The 13,531-nt window shown below is 41.3% G+C and overlaps 1 protein-coding gene across 3 annotated transcripts; it reads right to left on the reverse strand.

Moving 5' to 3' along the window:
• Positions 1 to 2,847: 2,847 nt before the first annotated feature.
• txk (TXK tyrosine kinase) lies at positions 2,848 to 12,465 on the reverse strand. Of its 3 annotated transcripts, none has more exons than XM_018756139.2 (15): positions 12,033 to 12,465; positions 8,754 to 8,802; positions 8,561 to 8,654; positions 7,923 to 8,110; positions 7,673 to 7,732; positions 7,536 to 7,590; positions 6,898 to 6,977; positions 6,256 to 6,383; positions 6,046 to 6,120; positions 5,666 to 5,837; positions 4,705 to 4,921; positions 4,267 to 4,331; positions 3,925 to 4,043; positions 3,162 to 3,319; positions 2,848 to 3,065 (listed from the first exon to the last, which is right to left on the reverse strand). In XM_018756139.2, the coding sequence occupies exons 1-15, from the start codon at positions 12,043 to 12,045 to the stop codon at positions 2,997 to 2,999; spliced, it is 1,542 nt and encodes a 513-aa protein (XP_018611655.1). In that variant the 5' UTR covers positions 12,046 to 12,465; the 3' UTR covers positions 2,848 to 2,996. The 3 variants fall into 3 exon arrangements, with proteins under 3 accessions (XP_018611655.1, XP_018611657.1, XP_018611658.1); XM_018756141.2 differs by lacking the exon at positions 12,033 to 12,465 and adding an exon at positions 10,430 to 10,455; XM_018756142.2 differs by lacking the exon at positions 8,754 to 8,802.
• Positions 12,466 to 13,531: the final 1,066 nt, after the last annotated feature.

The raw sequence follows: 13,531 nt of genomic DNA on the forward strand, positions 1-13,531 counted from the left end.
TACAAGAAAATTGCGTTGGATCCAGCTGTGTTAATAAGTTATGGGGCCAGTGTATAGACTTCAGCATGTTAGCAAGCAAAACCAAGTATTGCATTAATCTGGCATCTTTGTTGAAGGCAGCTAACAACACTGGATCCGTATGTTAAGCAGCTCACGATGATTTACCTATGTGTACAGGCGGTTAATTTTTATCTGAGCAATTCAGGATAAGTACCTTTCTCAGGGGTACTACAGCAGGAGGTGGGATTCGATCCTGGGTGCTTCAGGTGGAAGGTGGCGGCTGAAACTGCTACACGGCATACAACCAAAACACCCATATACTCTATGATGCAGGCAGTTGGTAGCATAGTGGTTTGTGCTGTTGCCTTTGTTCTTGAAGGTTGCAGGTTTGATCCCTACCACTGGCTGTAGTACCCTTGAATAAGGCACTTACCTTAAATTGGTCCATTAAAAAGTGACCTGGTTTTAAGTGGGTGAACAATTGTAACCTTAATGTTATAAGTTGCTTTGGAGAAAAGCTTCAGCTCAGTGAATAAATGTGGTGTGCTGCAATCCCATAAAGTCTGTCAAAAACAAATAATGTTCTGTGTAAGTGATTATTGATAATGAATGAATGAACGTTACCCACGTACATATTTACTGTGTTTACCAGGCTGAAAGGCCTGGTCTGTTCATTTGGCAACATCATTTGCTCTGATTTACTCTAGATGTCGCTGCTGCAACAAAACAATGTGGTTACCTTATCATTATGCTGTCTTATCAGTCTTAAGGCGTGTATTTTATTTTCTTAACATTTTCTCTTGTCTCACTAGTGCTTGAAGAGAACCTGAGTGTGTGGAGGTCAAACCCCAGGCCTGCCAGAGAGCAGACACAGGCCGAACACGCTACGCCACCTCGCCACCACATCCCCCCCCCAGGTTTTAAACCAGTTGTTATGAATTATACCTATATGCTACTATCTATTTCTATTTATATGTATAGACAATACATATATAGATATAGATAGTAGCATTTAGGTATAATTGTGACACATGGACAGGTTTTCCATTAATAAGTTTTGCCTGCAGTCATTAGAAAAATGACATATATATGTGGGGTGGTGGCAGGGTCCTGCTCTCTGGCAGGTCTGGGGTTCAAGTCTTGCTTGGGGTGCCTTGCGATGGACTGGCATCCTTTCCTGGGTGTGTCCCCTTCCCATCTAGCCTTGTGCCCTGTGCTGCTCAGTTAGGCTCAGGTTTGTTGGGACAAGCAGTTTCAGACTGTGTGTGTGTGTGTGCGTGCGTGTGTATGTATATATATATATATATATATATATATATATATGAGTGCTGATAAGATAGTCAGCTCTGTGATTAACATATTGAAATTGAATCATATCACGGGACATTTGCATATGGCCCAGGAACTAAAGGTGCTTGACACTGATATCCACAGTCTTTCCTGTAAGTAGTGTCTCCCTATTGTTTTTGGTTCAGTTTAATTAATCTTAAAGTCCTGGCCCATTTTATACAAAAAATGTGATTTACAACATGATCAAAAGGTATGCATTATTTATCATACCAAAGTACTTCCACTTTCTCATTTAAACATATCAGGTTACATTTCATAACAACTGGTTTAAAACCTGGCGGGGGGGGGGGTGTGGTGGCGAGGTGGCGGAGTGTGTTCGGCCTGTGCCTGCTCTTTGGCAGGCCTGGGATTTGAGTCGTGTTCTGGGTGCCTTGTGACAGACTGGCGTCCCGTCCTGGGTGTCTCCCCTCTCCCTCTTGCACTGCCAGGTTCGTGTGGTGTGTGTGTAGTTTAAGAACTTTCAAGTGATAATACACGAATGTCAGACTCATCCAGCTATGCTGTCTTCTTCTTTTTACTTGAATGTATCGTATATATATTTTAAAATAGTCTTTGAGAGTAAATATAATAACTATAATATTGAAATGACCATTATTAACTATTTTTTCAAGTTGTCCTTTCGCACAGCATGCTTAAGGTGTGTTACTGTCTTCATAACAGGGCCTGATATACTATTAAAGTCATAAAAATAATTTGATTTTTGTTTGTTTGTCATTATTGTTTGGCATAGTGGTATAGTGGGTAACACCGGTGCCTCTCAGTTGTTAGGATTTGGTTTTGGATCTGGGTTCATATCTGTCTGTGCAGAGTACACTAGTCACCCAGGGTAATATTTCATCCCACTGTGTATTTGAAGGAATTTGAAGGAATATCAGAATTACAAACTCCTTCCACTCATTCTCAGAGACAATTTATGCAGAAATACTGCACATTTTTGTTTACATTTGTTAGGAATAAGCAACAAAGTGAAGTTATATTGCAAATGTACGACCTACTTGCTCAGCACTCATTTTTTCCCCAAAAAGATGAATGTCTGGAGACTCAAAGATTCACAGACAGAGAAACTTTGATGCTGGCACTGAGTGGTGTGTTACACAGAGATAATGATGTGTGCTAAACACAGTTCTATTTTTTTATCATTTCATCTTTGGATTCTCTCCCTGGATTTATCCTACCTTTCTTTGCCCTACAGCAATATCAGACTTAAATTTTATAACTCAACAACTCGGAAAATAGTGAAGTTATGTATTGTCTTTAAATAGCAGATGCCTTTAAAGCAATATCCTAGAATTTGCTGATCCCCATATTTCGTTTCCATTACTTTAGTAATGAAAAAATGTATAGAAATACAGTATGTATCCACAAGAAACTGTTAAAGCAATGTCAAAAAATACCAAGGTATCAAAAAGACAACACAGGATATAGACAAACAATGAAATGTGGGTATTTATTTCAACATTTGAAGAAAATACCTCTAAAAGACATCCATAGGCTTGTAACAAACAAACAAATAAGTTAAGCAACACTGACAGTGAACTGACAATCAAAAACGTAGTAAATGCTGAAACAGTGAAAGGAAGTATTCTGCAAAGTCCATCTCCATGCCAACCAGTTAGGCTGCCCAGATTGATACTGTCCTTGCTGTCTTATTCCGTCTCAGCAAGTTCTTTAATACTTTCTAATAGTTCGGAGAAAGATGGTCGTCCATTAGGGCTCTACAAAGACAAAACATTCCACCAGAGTTTAGGGTTAGATTATTTGTTTGCTTGTTCTCTTTATGTTGGATTGGAGAACAGCTGAAGGTCGGTCACCTCGTGCCAGCAGCGGTACATGAGCGTGTAGACTTCATGGGAGGCCTTGTGTGGTCGATAGAGGCGCTGACCTTGGGTGACCTCCTCCACCACCTGGGGATTTGTCTTGTTTTCAAATGGAGTTCTGCCCTCGGTGAAAACCTCCCACATCAGCACCCCTAGACCGGCAATCACAACAGCGTCAGTGTGCACTTACACTGGAGCAGGAGGTAGTGTACTTGTTAAGGACATGGACATGGAAGCTGGAACTCGCCCCAATGCCCATGACTGCTGCAGCACCCTGGAGTAGGGTACTTACCTTGAATGGCCCCAGTAAAAACAACTTGTGCAAATGCTTCTTACCTCAATAAAATATCTATTTGCATATCTGTTATGACTGAACGTTGAAAGATGGCTCAGCATTTATGACACTTACCAAATCAACATTTATAAAGATTTTTTTAAAATAATAATAATAATAATAATAAACTTTTTTGCACTTTAAATATTGAAATAAAGTGATTTTTTGAAGAATTTGAAAATAATTTGTGTTCCACTTTACTGATTATTTTTTTCCCCTGGGAAATTTATTCAAAAAATAATAATTCAGTTCACTCCACTGCCTGGTCATTCAAATATCTGGTCATCCCGGGAGTCTAGTCATGCAGTGATGAAGTTCTGTTATGGGTTGCTGTTTTTTGTTTTGAACTGTATTGCTCAGAATGATAAATTTTTTAAAAAATTTCATGCATGTACTGAACTTATACTTCAACCTGCAACTCACCAAATGACCACACATCTGATTTGCTGCTGTATTTGTTAAAATGCAACACTTCTGGGGGAGACCATTTCACTGGGAACTTTGAACCTGTAGAGCTTGTATACTGGTTATCGAGAACGTACCTGGGAAAAAAAAAAAAAGAGAGAAAAACGGCACATTTCACATTGCACCATCAGCTAAAATGTGACAGTAAAACTGCCATACAACAATACACAGGGAAAGATGTTCAAACCCTTGTGCCAAAATTACACTGAATGCACATGACACTGAACACATCAGCTCTTTGTGCAATGAAAGATTAAAGGTTGCTCCTTATTATTTAATAACAGAAAGAAACAGACCAACCTGGTCATGCCAAAGTCACATACTTTTACCACGTTCTTCTCGCTAACTAAACAGTTCCTGGCAGCCTGCGGAGGAGAGTAAAACAGCAGCTAATTTCTCAGAAAATGGGAACCAGAAGCCCTAAAGTTCTACTTATATTGGAAGCTGGAATTGTGAAGAAAGGGTAGCAAGGGTGTATTGTCCAGAGCTGCTTTTGGGTTCAAAAAACCTAGGTTTGAAACCCACCTCCTGCTGTAGTACCTTAGATCAAGGTACTTACCTTGAATTGTTAAATTACAAATTCCCCTGCTGTATAAACGGGCAGGAAATTGTTAAGCAGCTTAACATCGTGAGCTGCTTTTGGAAAAAAGAGTCCACTAAATAAGTAAGTGTAAATGAAATCAAGTATGTGGAATAAGTTTGGAAAGGGTTAAGAAGTCAAGCGAGGGGCTTGCCTACCAGGTCCCTGTGGATGAAGCTGTTCCTCTCCAGATATTCCATCCCTTCGCACACATCCTGACACATGGCTAGCAGATAGTCCTTGCTGTTTTTTCCTGCCTGAAGGCGCAGAAAGTTGAGCAGGCAGCCATTCTCCAGGAACTCAGTGACGATACAGATGGGCCGCTGCTTTGTGCACACCCCGTAGAGCTGCACCAGCTTTGGGTGACACAGGTTCCTGTGGGGAGAGAATACACCTCTCAGCTGCCGAGGGGTTCGAGTGGGGTGGTGCTGTTTTCGATGTCACATTTTTCAAGCCATGATCTGTTTATTTTTATACAACTCAACACTTCACCTGTATTTTTATGTTCAGCAGTAATGCTAGGTGTCACTGAAAGGTACTTTCATGTTATATATGCTGGAAAACAAAATTTAAGGGCGTGTTGGATGTACACCATGCAAAACGCGACCTGGTGTTTACGCACATATTTCATTTTGTGAAGCTAAAGAAAAGGTGTGGAAAAACAGAAAACCACAGCGCAGGAAGTGGTCATCTGGTGCTACAGCACAGCAACAATCTCCACGTTACGCTTTTTTTCTTTCAACGCAAGAATCGTTATTTTATTCTCGTTCACACAGAGGTAAGAGTGCAAATGCATTTATATTGTGCTCAGCAGTGTCCTAAAGATAGAAATCTTGTACAGCCTGGCAAATCAGGGTTTTTTTCTCATTGTAAAGGGCAGAGTGCACATAAAAGGGTTTGTTTCATGGAATGGAAAATGTGGTGAAACATGGAAATGTGGTGAATGCGTGGGACATTTTATAGAACTGGAGGAAATCTCAGAAAACTTTCAGCCATATCCGGCCTATCTCCGACGTCATGTCTTTGTTGTGAACCGGCAACGTGTCTCGGTGTCTGCAGTTGCGTCGGCCGTAGGACCCAACCAGCTTTCAAGGCCTTGAGTTCCAGGCTGCCACTTACATCATGACTTTGGCCTCCTCAACGAAATCGTCCTCCGACATGGCACCCTCGCTGATGGTCTTGATAGCCACTTTACAGAGTGCCCTCCACTTTCCGAGCCTTACCACTCCAAACTGGCCTCTTCCTAGTTCCTTCATGAAGGACAGTTCCGAGGGGTTGATCTCCCATTTTTCTACAATTCAAGAAAGGGTCTTATTTTCACCAGTGGAGAAATGAACATAGTGTCAAATATTGGAGCCCTTTGGATGATGAAAAGGAGTCATGTTATCTGTGTTTTAAAGGACATTACAAATATCTGACATCATTATCAAACAAGCTTTGTTCAATCAGTTTGTGAGACATGGACCCGACAGCTTTTTGACAGGTGAGGGTGGTGTTACCGTAGCTGAATCCGGCTGTAGCTGGAACGCACTGACCCATAATCCCAACAGCGTACCGTAGCCTAGTGATAAGTCCTGCGGAGCACGACATGTGCCATTTGAATATACCAACGAGTTTGGTAAACAGCACTATTGCACGTTTTTGTTGAAAAAGATAAAAATAAATTCTATAAATAATTAGAATTTGAAAAGTGTACATTATGTTGTTACCTGCTGCGTTGTGTTTATGGTAACGTATGACTTCTGGGATGGAGTTGAAGACATGTTTTTCTGCCAAGAAGAACTGCCCCAAGGCATTGTGCTTAATTTGGTAGTGGCGGATGTCGCCTTCCTCCCAGCTACAGCACATGTCGAGTGGCCAGTAAAGACAAGCATCAATCCATTAATTTCTTTCCATCATAATTTGCTCAGATTTTAGACAGTCTGTTTTGCTGCATGGTGGACAGAATTTAAAATTCTGAACAAAAACCTAAATAGGTTGGATAATCTGCCAAACTCTTAGAGAAAGTAAATTTGTCTTTTTAAGACTTGTTGCAGTGCTTTAAGTATGCTGTTGTCAAACTGTAGATGTAGAAGATTTAGTTATAGGATCAGTATAAGTTCTTCATTACATCTTATCTAAGACATGTTGTACCACTGCTGCTTGTACACTGCTGAGCTACTGTATGTGTTACCGTAATCTAGCTCAGTTTAAAGTAAGTAAGTTATGTACTTGCATGTATTTGCATTTTCTTGGTATATTGATTATATCCCTATATCATTGTGACCCAATTCTATTCTCTTGATTAAAAAAAAAAAAAAATCAGAGACCCTATTTCTGTGGTTTAGGAACCAGTCAGGCTTAGTCCTTACCTTAATGCTTTGGTAAATACTGAAACTGTGTAACAACCTTTCTGGCTTGAATCCCTCACTATGAATCCACCCTCCTTCCCCTGGAAAAAGGAGCACATGGTTGTGTGGACGTTAGTCTTCCTTCAGAATGATGTGTCCAGGGATTTAAATACATGAATACATGATGGGATGTATGAACCTTAAAGGAGTGTCCCAACCCAGGTGTTCAGCAAGTTATTATTATTTTTCATATGAGCTTTGTTGGAGTTGCTCAACAAGATCATTCTGTTTCTGTTACCCATCTAATAATGAAACCCCAAAATGTGACTCACATTTGAGATCTGTAACTGACCGCACTGCTCAAAGGTCACCCAAGACGTATTTCTGAGAAGCAGTTGTGAATAGAACTCAGACCTCTATTTACTTTTTGTGGCTGGATCACACTTGACCTAAAGACCAAGACTTAACTTTGAGCTATCCTTCAGGCAAACATCCATTGAAGTGACAATTACTGCTTTCTTCCACGGATTTCTTTTTTGGGTGAGTGCAATAAATTGTGTTTTACTGCTATCAAATAAACTGGTTAATCATAAATATATAAAATATAATACAGAACTGAACCATTAGTGTAAACTCCTGTGAAGAATGTGGACTCCTACCTCCTGCCGCAGAAGCTGTTCAGCCTGTGATCTGGTTATGTTCTTGCAGTACCATCTAGCAGTCAGGAAAACCACTCAGTAAGTATTATGGGCCCAAATGTCATAAGCGGCAATCGAAAAAGTACAGTCCTACTCACTCATATGCCTCAATCTTGTCCTTTTCTGCGACATAATTGCTTGGAATGAAGCCTGTATTCCTATGAATAAAGAGAGATAGGGGACAAGTAAGCACCAACACCAGTGTTACTACTGAGAATCAGTCTCATGGGAGAAGAGATCACATTGGTTGTAATTTGTATGCTTGCAGTGCAAAACCCCCAAAATTACAGTTTGTTCCCACAGACTATTTCTAAGGCTGGAAAACTGGGAGGGAATAGTTTCATGTACCCAAGGCTGTCCTCAGCTTTCCACCACAGCTGGTCTTGTTTGTGGATGATGGTGTATTCCTCGCCTCGCCGTAATGTCAAGTCTGTCTTTTCTCTGGCTATAAAGTCGTACAGTGCAACTACGCGAATCCTTTGCTCCTTATCATCTGGTGGGGGCGGGGGTGGTGGCTTCCTCCTTGATCTGTCTGACTGATTCCATAATAACAATGGCTGCATTTTACTGTTGGGAGCGGTATCAGCATGTCCATTATGTCCATGTAAAGCATCTTAACAGCAGTACGTTAATTCTCTTTGCATCAGTGGATGTTTTGTTTAGATGTTTCCTTTATGTCACACCTTTTCGTATCTTACTGTTCAATCATCAGGATTTATGATCTTTTATGTTCTGTTTATTCACCCTGGATTGTCGAAGTATATTCACAATCATTGTCTAAAACAATTACTAATGATGAGAATATTTGTTTCATGTTTTTAAAATTAAGTGCTCAGTGGTATAAATAAAACTGACAGGTTTAAACTGTAAATAAATTGTAGATTTTTCTTTTTATGTAGAAACAAATAATTTACACCTGCAGTCTTTGAGTTACCAATACATGTCCTTCATTACAATGCTCTTTACCACTCTTTACCACTGCTTACCCTACAGATTCGATCAGGGCATTTGGGTACATGGTGGCAAGATGAGTTCTGTTCCCCTGTAGCCCCGTCCAGGTTCATCTGAGTTGTGATCTCTCTATTCAAGAAAAACAACACACTGAATACAGGGATCTGAGACCCCTGGATTATGACAAGAGAATGAGAAAATGTCATATTTCAGAGTTTGAGAAATTACCTAGTTTGCAATGAACAGCAGCAGCAGAATATGGATTGAATAGAGTGGTCTGAAAGAAGATGTGCCAAAGAAGGGTGATTTTATTTAATGAACACTTAATCAAGTTTACAATACTTACTGCAGCTAATTATTGTACAGAGAAGACAGATTAATTATTTGTGCAGTAACACCTATATACATACACACACACACTGTCTGAAACCGCTCGTCCTAAGCGGGGTCACAGCAAACCAAAGCCTAACCCAGCAACACAGGGCACAAGGCTGGTGGGGGAGGGGACAGACCCAGAACGGGACGCCAGTCCATCGCAGGGCACCCCTAGTAGGACTCAAACTTCAGACCTGCCAGAGAGCAGGACCCAGGCAAAGCCACTGCACCATCGTGTCCCCCTACATGCATACACACACATTTTCAGAACCACTTGTCCCATACTATACGGGGTCACAGGGAACCGGAGCCTACCCGGCAACACAGGGCGTAAGGCCAGAGGGGGAGGGGACACACCCAGAACGGGATGCCAGTCCGTCGCAAGGCACCCCAAGCGGGACTCGAACCCCAGACCCACCGGAGAGCAGGACTGTGGTACAACCCACTGCGCCACCACACCCCCTACATGCATACATTCCCCTTAAAATTGTAGATCTCTAATAAAGTATAACGTATCAAAAGGCTACCTTTATTATTAATATATCAAACACTATAATTATTTTCTCACAGACCCTCTCTACCATTATTTTGTTGCATAGCTTTTACATTAGAAACAAAGATTCTTACCCATTTTACATACTGCCTGCATTTTACCTATTATTAGATATGCAGTATAGAAAGTATTGCATTACACACACACACACACATTTTCAGAACCGCTTGTCCCATACGGGGTCACGGGGAACCGGAGCCTACCCGGCAACACAGGGCGTAAGGCCGGAGGGGGAGGGGACACACCCAGGACGGGACGCCAGTCCGTCGCAAGGCACCCCAAGCGGGACTCGAACCCCAGACCCACCGGAGAGCAGGACCGTGGTCCAACCCACTGCGCCACCGCGCCCCCTACATGCATACATTCCCCTTAAAATTGTAGATCTCTAATAAAGTATAACGTATCAAAAGGCTACCTTTATTATTAATATATCAAACACTATAATTATTTTCTCACAGACCCTCTCTACCATTATTTTGTTGCATAGCTTTTACATTAGAAACAAAGATTCTTACCCATTTTACATACTGCCTGCATTTTACCTATTATTAGATATGCAGTATAGAAAGTATTGCATTACATTGACACTTATTTATATAGCATATCTATAAACCACTATATCTGCACATTATTCTGAAGACATCACATTATATTCTGTGATGGGCTGCATGTATGCTACCACTACTTAAACCAGGTGTTTTTTTGTTTTGTTTGTATTTATTATCATGTCTGTATTTGGCAGTGTATTTGCAGTAGCTGTCTGTATTTGTGTTCATATGTGAAATCTATGTTTACTATGTGGTATGGCACTAGGCCAGCTTATGTTTCACATGAACTTGTGCAAATCATATTCTTTTCTGCTGTACACCTGTGTATGGCAAAATGACAATTAACCATAAAAATTGAGTACTCTAGATATTTTAACAATTTAGGTACAAAGCTCAAGAGTTCTACAGCTAATATTTTATCCATTTACCTTCATGTTATAACTCTCTCTCTCACGCAGTCCACAACCGTTAGTCCCGAGTGGGGTCGCGGCGAACCGGAGCCTAGCCCAGCAGCGCAAGGCACAAGGCTGGCGGGGAGGGGACAGACCCTGGATGGGATGCCAGTCCGCCACAAGGCACCCCAAACAGGACTCGAACCCTAGACCCGCCACGCAGTGGACCCCGGCAAAACCCGCTGCGCCACCATGTCCCCCTCTTGACCCCTTTTCTTACTGTAGCATATCCTGATAAAAATACCACAAAAGGATATTCCCCCAACGTGCAATGAGGTTGACAATTATTTGAATATAAAAACTGCAATACTGCCATGAACATGGTGACATTTTATTGTTTCCTTCCCCTAGTGAATATAAATTTTAACTGTGAACTACGGACATAATATCTTGGCAAGATGACAGTTCAGCCTCTAATTAAAATTATTAATGGTGTTGCAAACTATCTGCCATTACAACTTGGCAACAATGTTTTGCTTGGCATGTATCACATATAGCACATGTGCTGTTGTAGAATTCAAAGGACTAAATTTCATCTTCAGCGTGTCTAACGGTTATGAATATTTGCTCAAAAAGTAAAAAGTAGCAGGCCTGTAAATGAAGGAACTGATGCAGCTCAACCATTTAAAATATCACAAAAAATCTTCCATGTTATAAGCATCTGTATTAGCATACAATGCACACCCATGGAGAAGTCTATGTAATGGAATATTTATTTTAACATGAGGGTGTTTGCACTTTGCACTTTGTCTTTTGAGAACAGGAAATGTATTTCCTGACAGACCCTCAGCCCAGGCAGAGCCCAGAATAGAAAACCTCATACAACTGGATTCAACATAAAAACTGGCTGTTATGGTGAATATTGCCCAAAACCCATACAAAGACTTTCAAGAACTTCTCCATGCTATTTTCATACAAAGATCAGAAACAAAATAACTGTCAAATTTAATTATGAGAAATTTATATACAGATGGCAAAGTCGATCCAAGACTCGTGTTGAGTTGGCGTGAAAAGTGTCTGCCAAATGAATAAACGCAAACTTCAATGGTCAGTGTGTTTTGGTAACGAAAACAATATTGGGTACTGGGGATTCGCACTCCACCCTTCTGTTTGTCTGCCTGCTTAAAAAGAAAACAGCTTTTACGGTTTGGGTAGGTTTCCCTTTTATTGGTCTACCCATCTAGCGAGATGTGAATTTTTTAATATAGAAAAACAGCGAAATGAGGACATTTACCAGTTCCTCAAAGGTATTTCTCCCGGGGCCTGTTTCTCGTGGTACATTTAAACATTGTTTCCAGTGTTACCATTTTCCCTTTTGTTGAAGCTGTGGTTCATGAAAGTACAACTCAGAATACTGTCTACAGCTGATTTCATTGAAATGTTTACTTGTACTTAGAATAGATTACGTATAAACAGAGAGCAAAGTAGAGCCAAAGTAAAGCACAATCACATTTGAGTATTTGAGATGTATTTCTTCCTGACTGGTAGCTTTAAGGGTAACATTTTTCTTTGCATCTGTTTAAATTCAAAGCGCATGCTTACTTTAAATATCTGCTGTAAATATAATTTTTCGACTTACTAGAAAGAATCATTGTAGCTTCTGTTTTTGGGTCTGGTTCGCCTCAGCTTCTCCTCTGGCGATGATCAGTGTCAAGTCGTGTGTAAATTTGTGGTCATGAGCTCTGAATGCACTTAGAGTGTGAAGGAAAAAAAGGAGATGACGTAGGACACACTTCAAGCTGTCTTACATTAAAAAAAAAAAAAGACGTACGTAAAAAGGCCGGAAGCGAGGAACTGGGACTGTTCAACGTGACTTGCTCAAGACCTTACCTGTGTTCAAACATTCAAGGTGGAAGTGAATCAATAAAAGTGGGATTTGACTTTTAACGTTACTGAAAGTGATTAAAACACAAAATGAATGTAAAAAGTCATTGCCAACGATTTAGTGCTTTTTTAAATGTTCTAATTCACATTACACATTGGGGTCACACAGCTTGACCCTCATAGATACATTTTTTTTCCTGACTTTACATCTTTAATATAAATAACACACAAAATGAAACGATAACTTGTATGAAACAACTATATTTTTCATTCATTGTGCATTTTGTGTATATCTACGTAGAGAGCAGACAATTTAGGAAAGGAGAGAGCAATTGAGCAGGTAAATGCTAGTATTAGTGGAGGTCTAGGGAAAGACCACGCTCGCAAAAGAAAAGCGATATTAATTAAATAGGCAAATTATGTGACTATTTTACCATAGGCAGAAACACACACAGTTTCTGAACCGCTTGTCCCATACGGGGTCACGGAGCCTAACCCAGCAACACAGGGTGTAAGGCTGGAGGGGGAGGGGACACACCCAGGACGGGACGCCAGTCTATTGCAATGCACCCCAAGCGGGACTCGAACCCCAAACCCACCGAAAAGCAGGATCTGGACCAACCCACTGCGCCACCGCACCACAGAGACACAACCTGAAAAATGCCCTTGCAAATATGGAAAAGGAGGAGAGGGCCACGTTCTTGAAGAACAGTTCATTAATTTAACATAATTTCTGTAGGATGTAAAGTTCGTAAAAGTGCCGTGTGTTCAAGTTGCACAGTTTAAAAAAAAACTGAAACAGAGTAGCTGCTCGTTACCACGAGAGGGCAAGTCAAGTCAAGGCATAAGCGCGATGACGGAAAAGCCGCGTCTGCGAGTCTCTCTCCGTACAAGTATATGATCTAGTAGAAGCGCGCGCGTGCGCGCGCCGCAGGAGTGTCGAGTTCGCAAAGCGCGCGACGCGATGTTGCTGCTCTGCTGACGCGCGCGCGCGCTCTTATCGCGAAACACTGTTACACACGGAAGGACACAGCGCGGCGGCCACTCGACCCCGTGAGTCCTCAGGCTGCCCGCTATGCTCTCCTCCTCATTTTGCGTATTTGGCAGTCAAATGGACGGCACCGGCGCCACTTCCTTCCTTGCTGAGCAAAAATTGTCCGAGCGCCGCGTTTCCTACTTCACAGCTTAGCGGAGCCTTGCCGGGACCAGCTTTGTTGTACACACGAACAGGTAAAGTTCACGGTTTATACTCCT

Source organism: Scleropages formosus, chromosome 3 (assembly GCF_900964775.1).
Source record: "Scleropages formosus chromosome 3, fSclFor1.1, whole genome shotgun sequence".
Classification (NCBI taxonomy): domain Eukaryota; kingdom Metazoa; phylum Chordata; class Actinopteri; order Osteoglossiformes; family Osteoglossidae; genus Scleropages; species Scleropages formosus.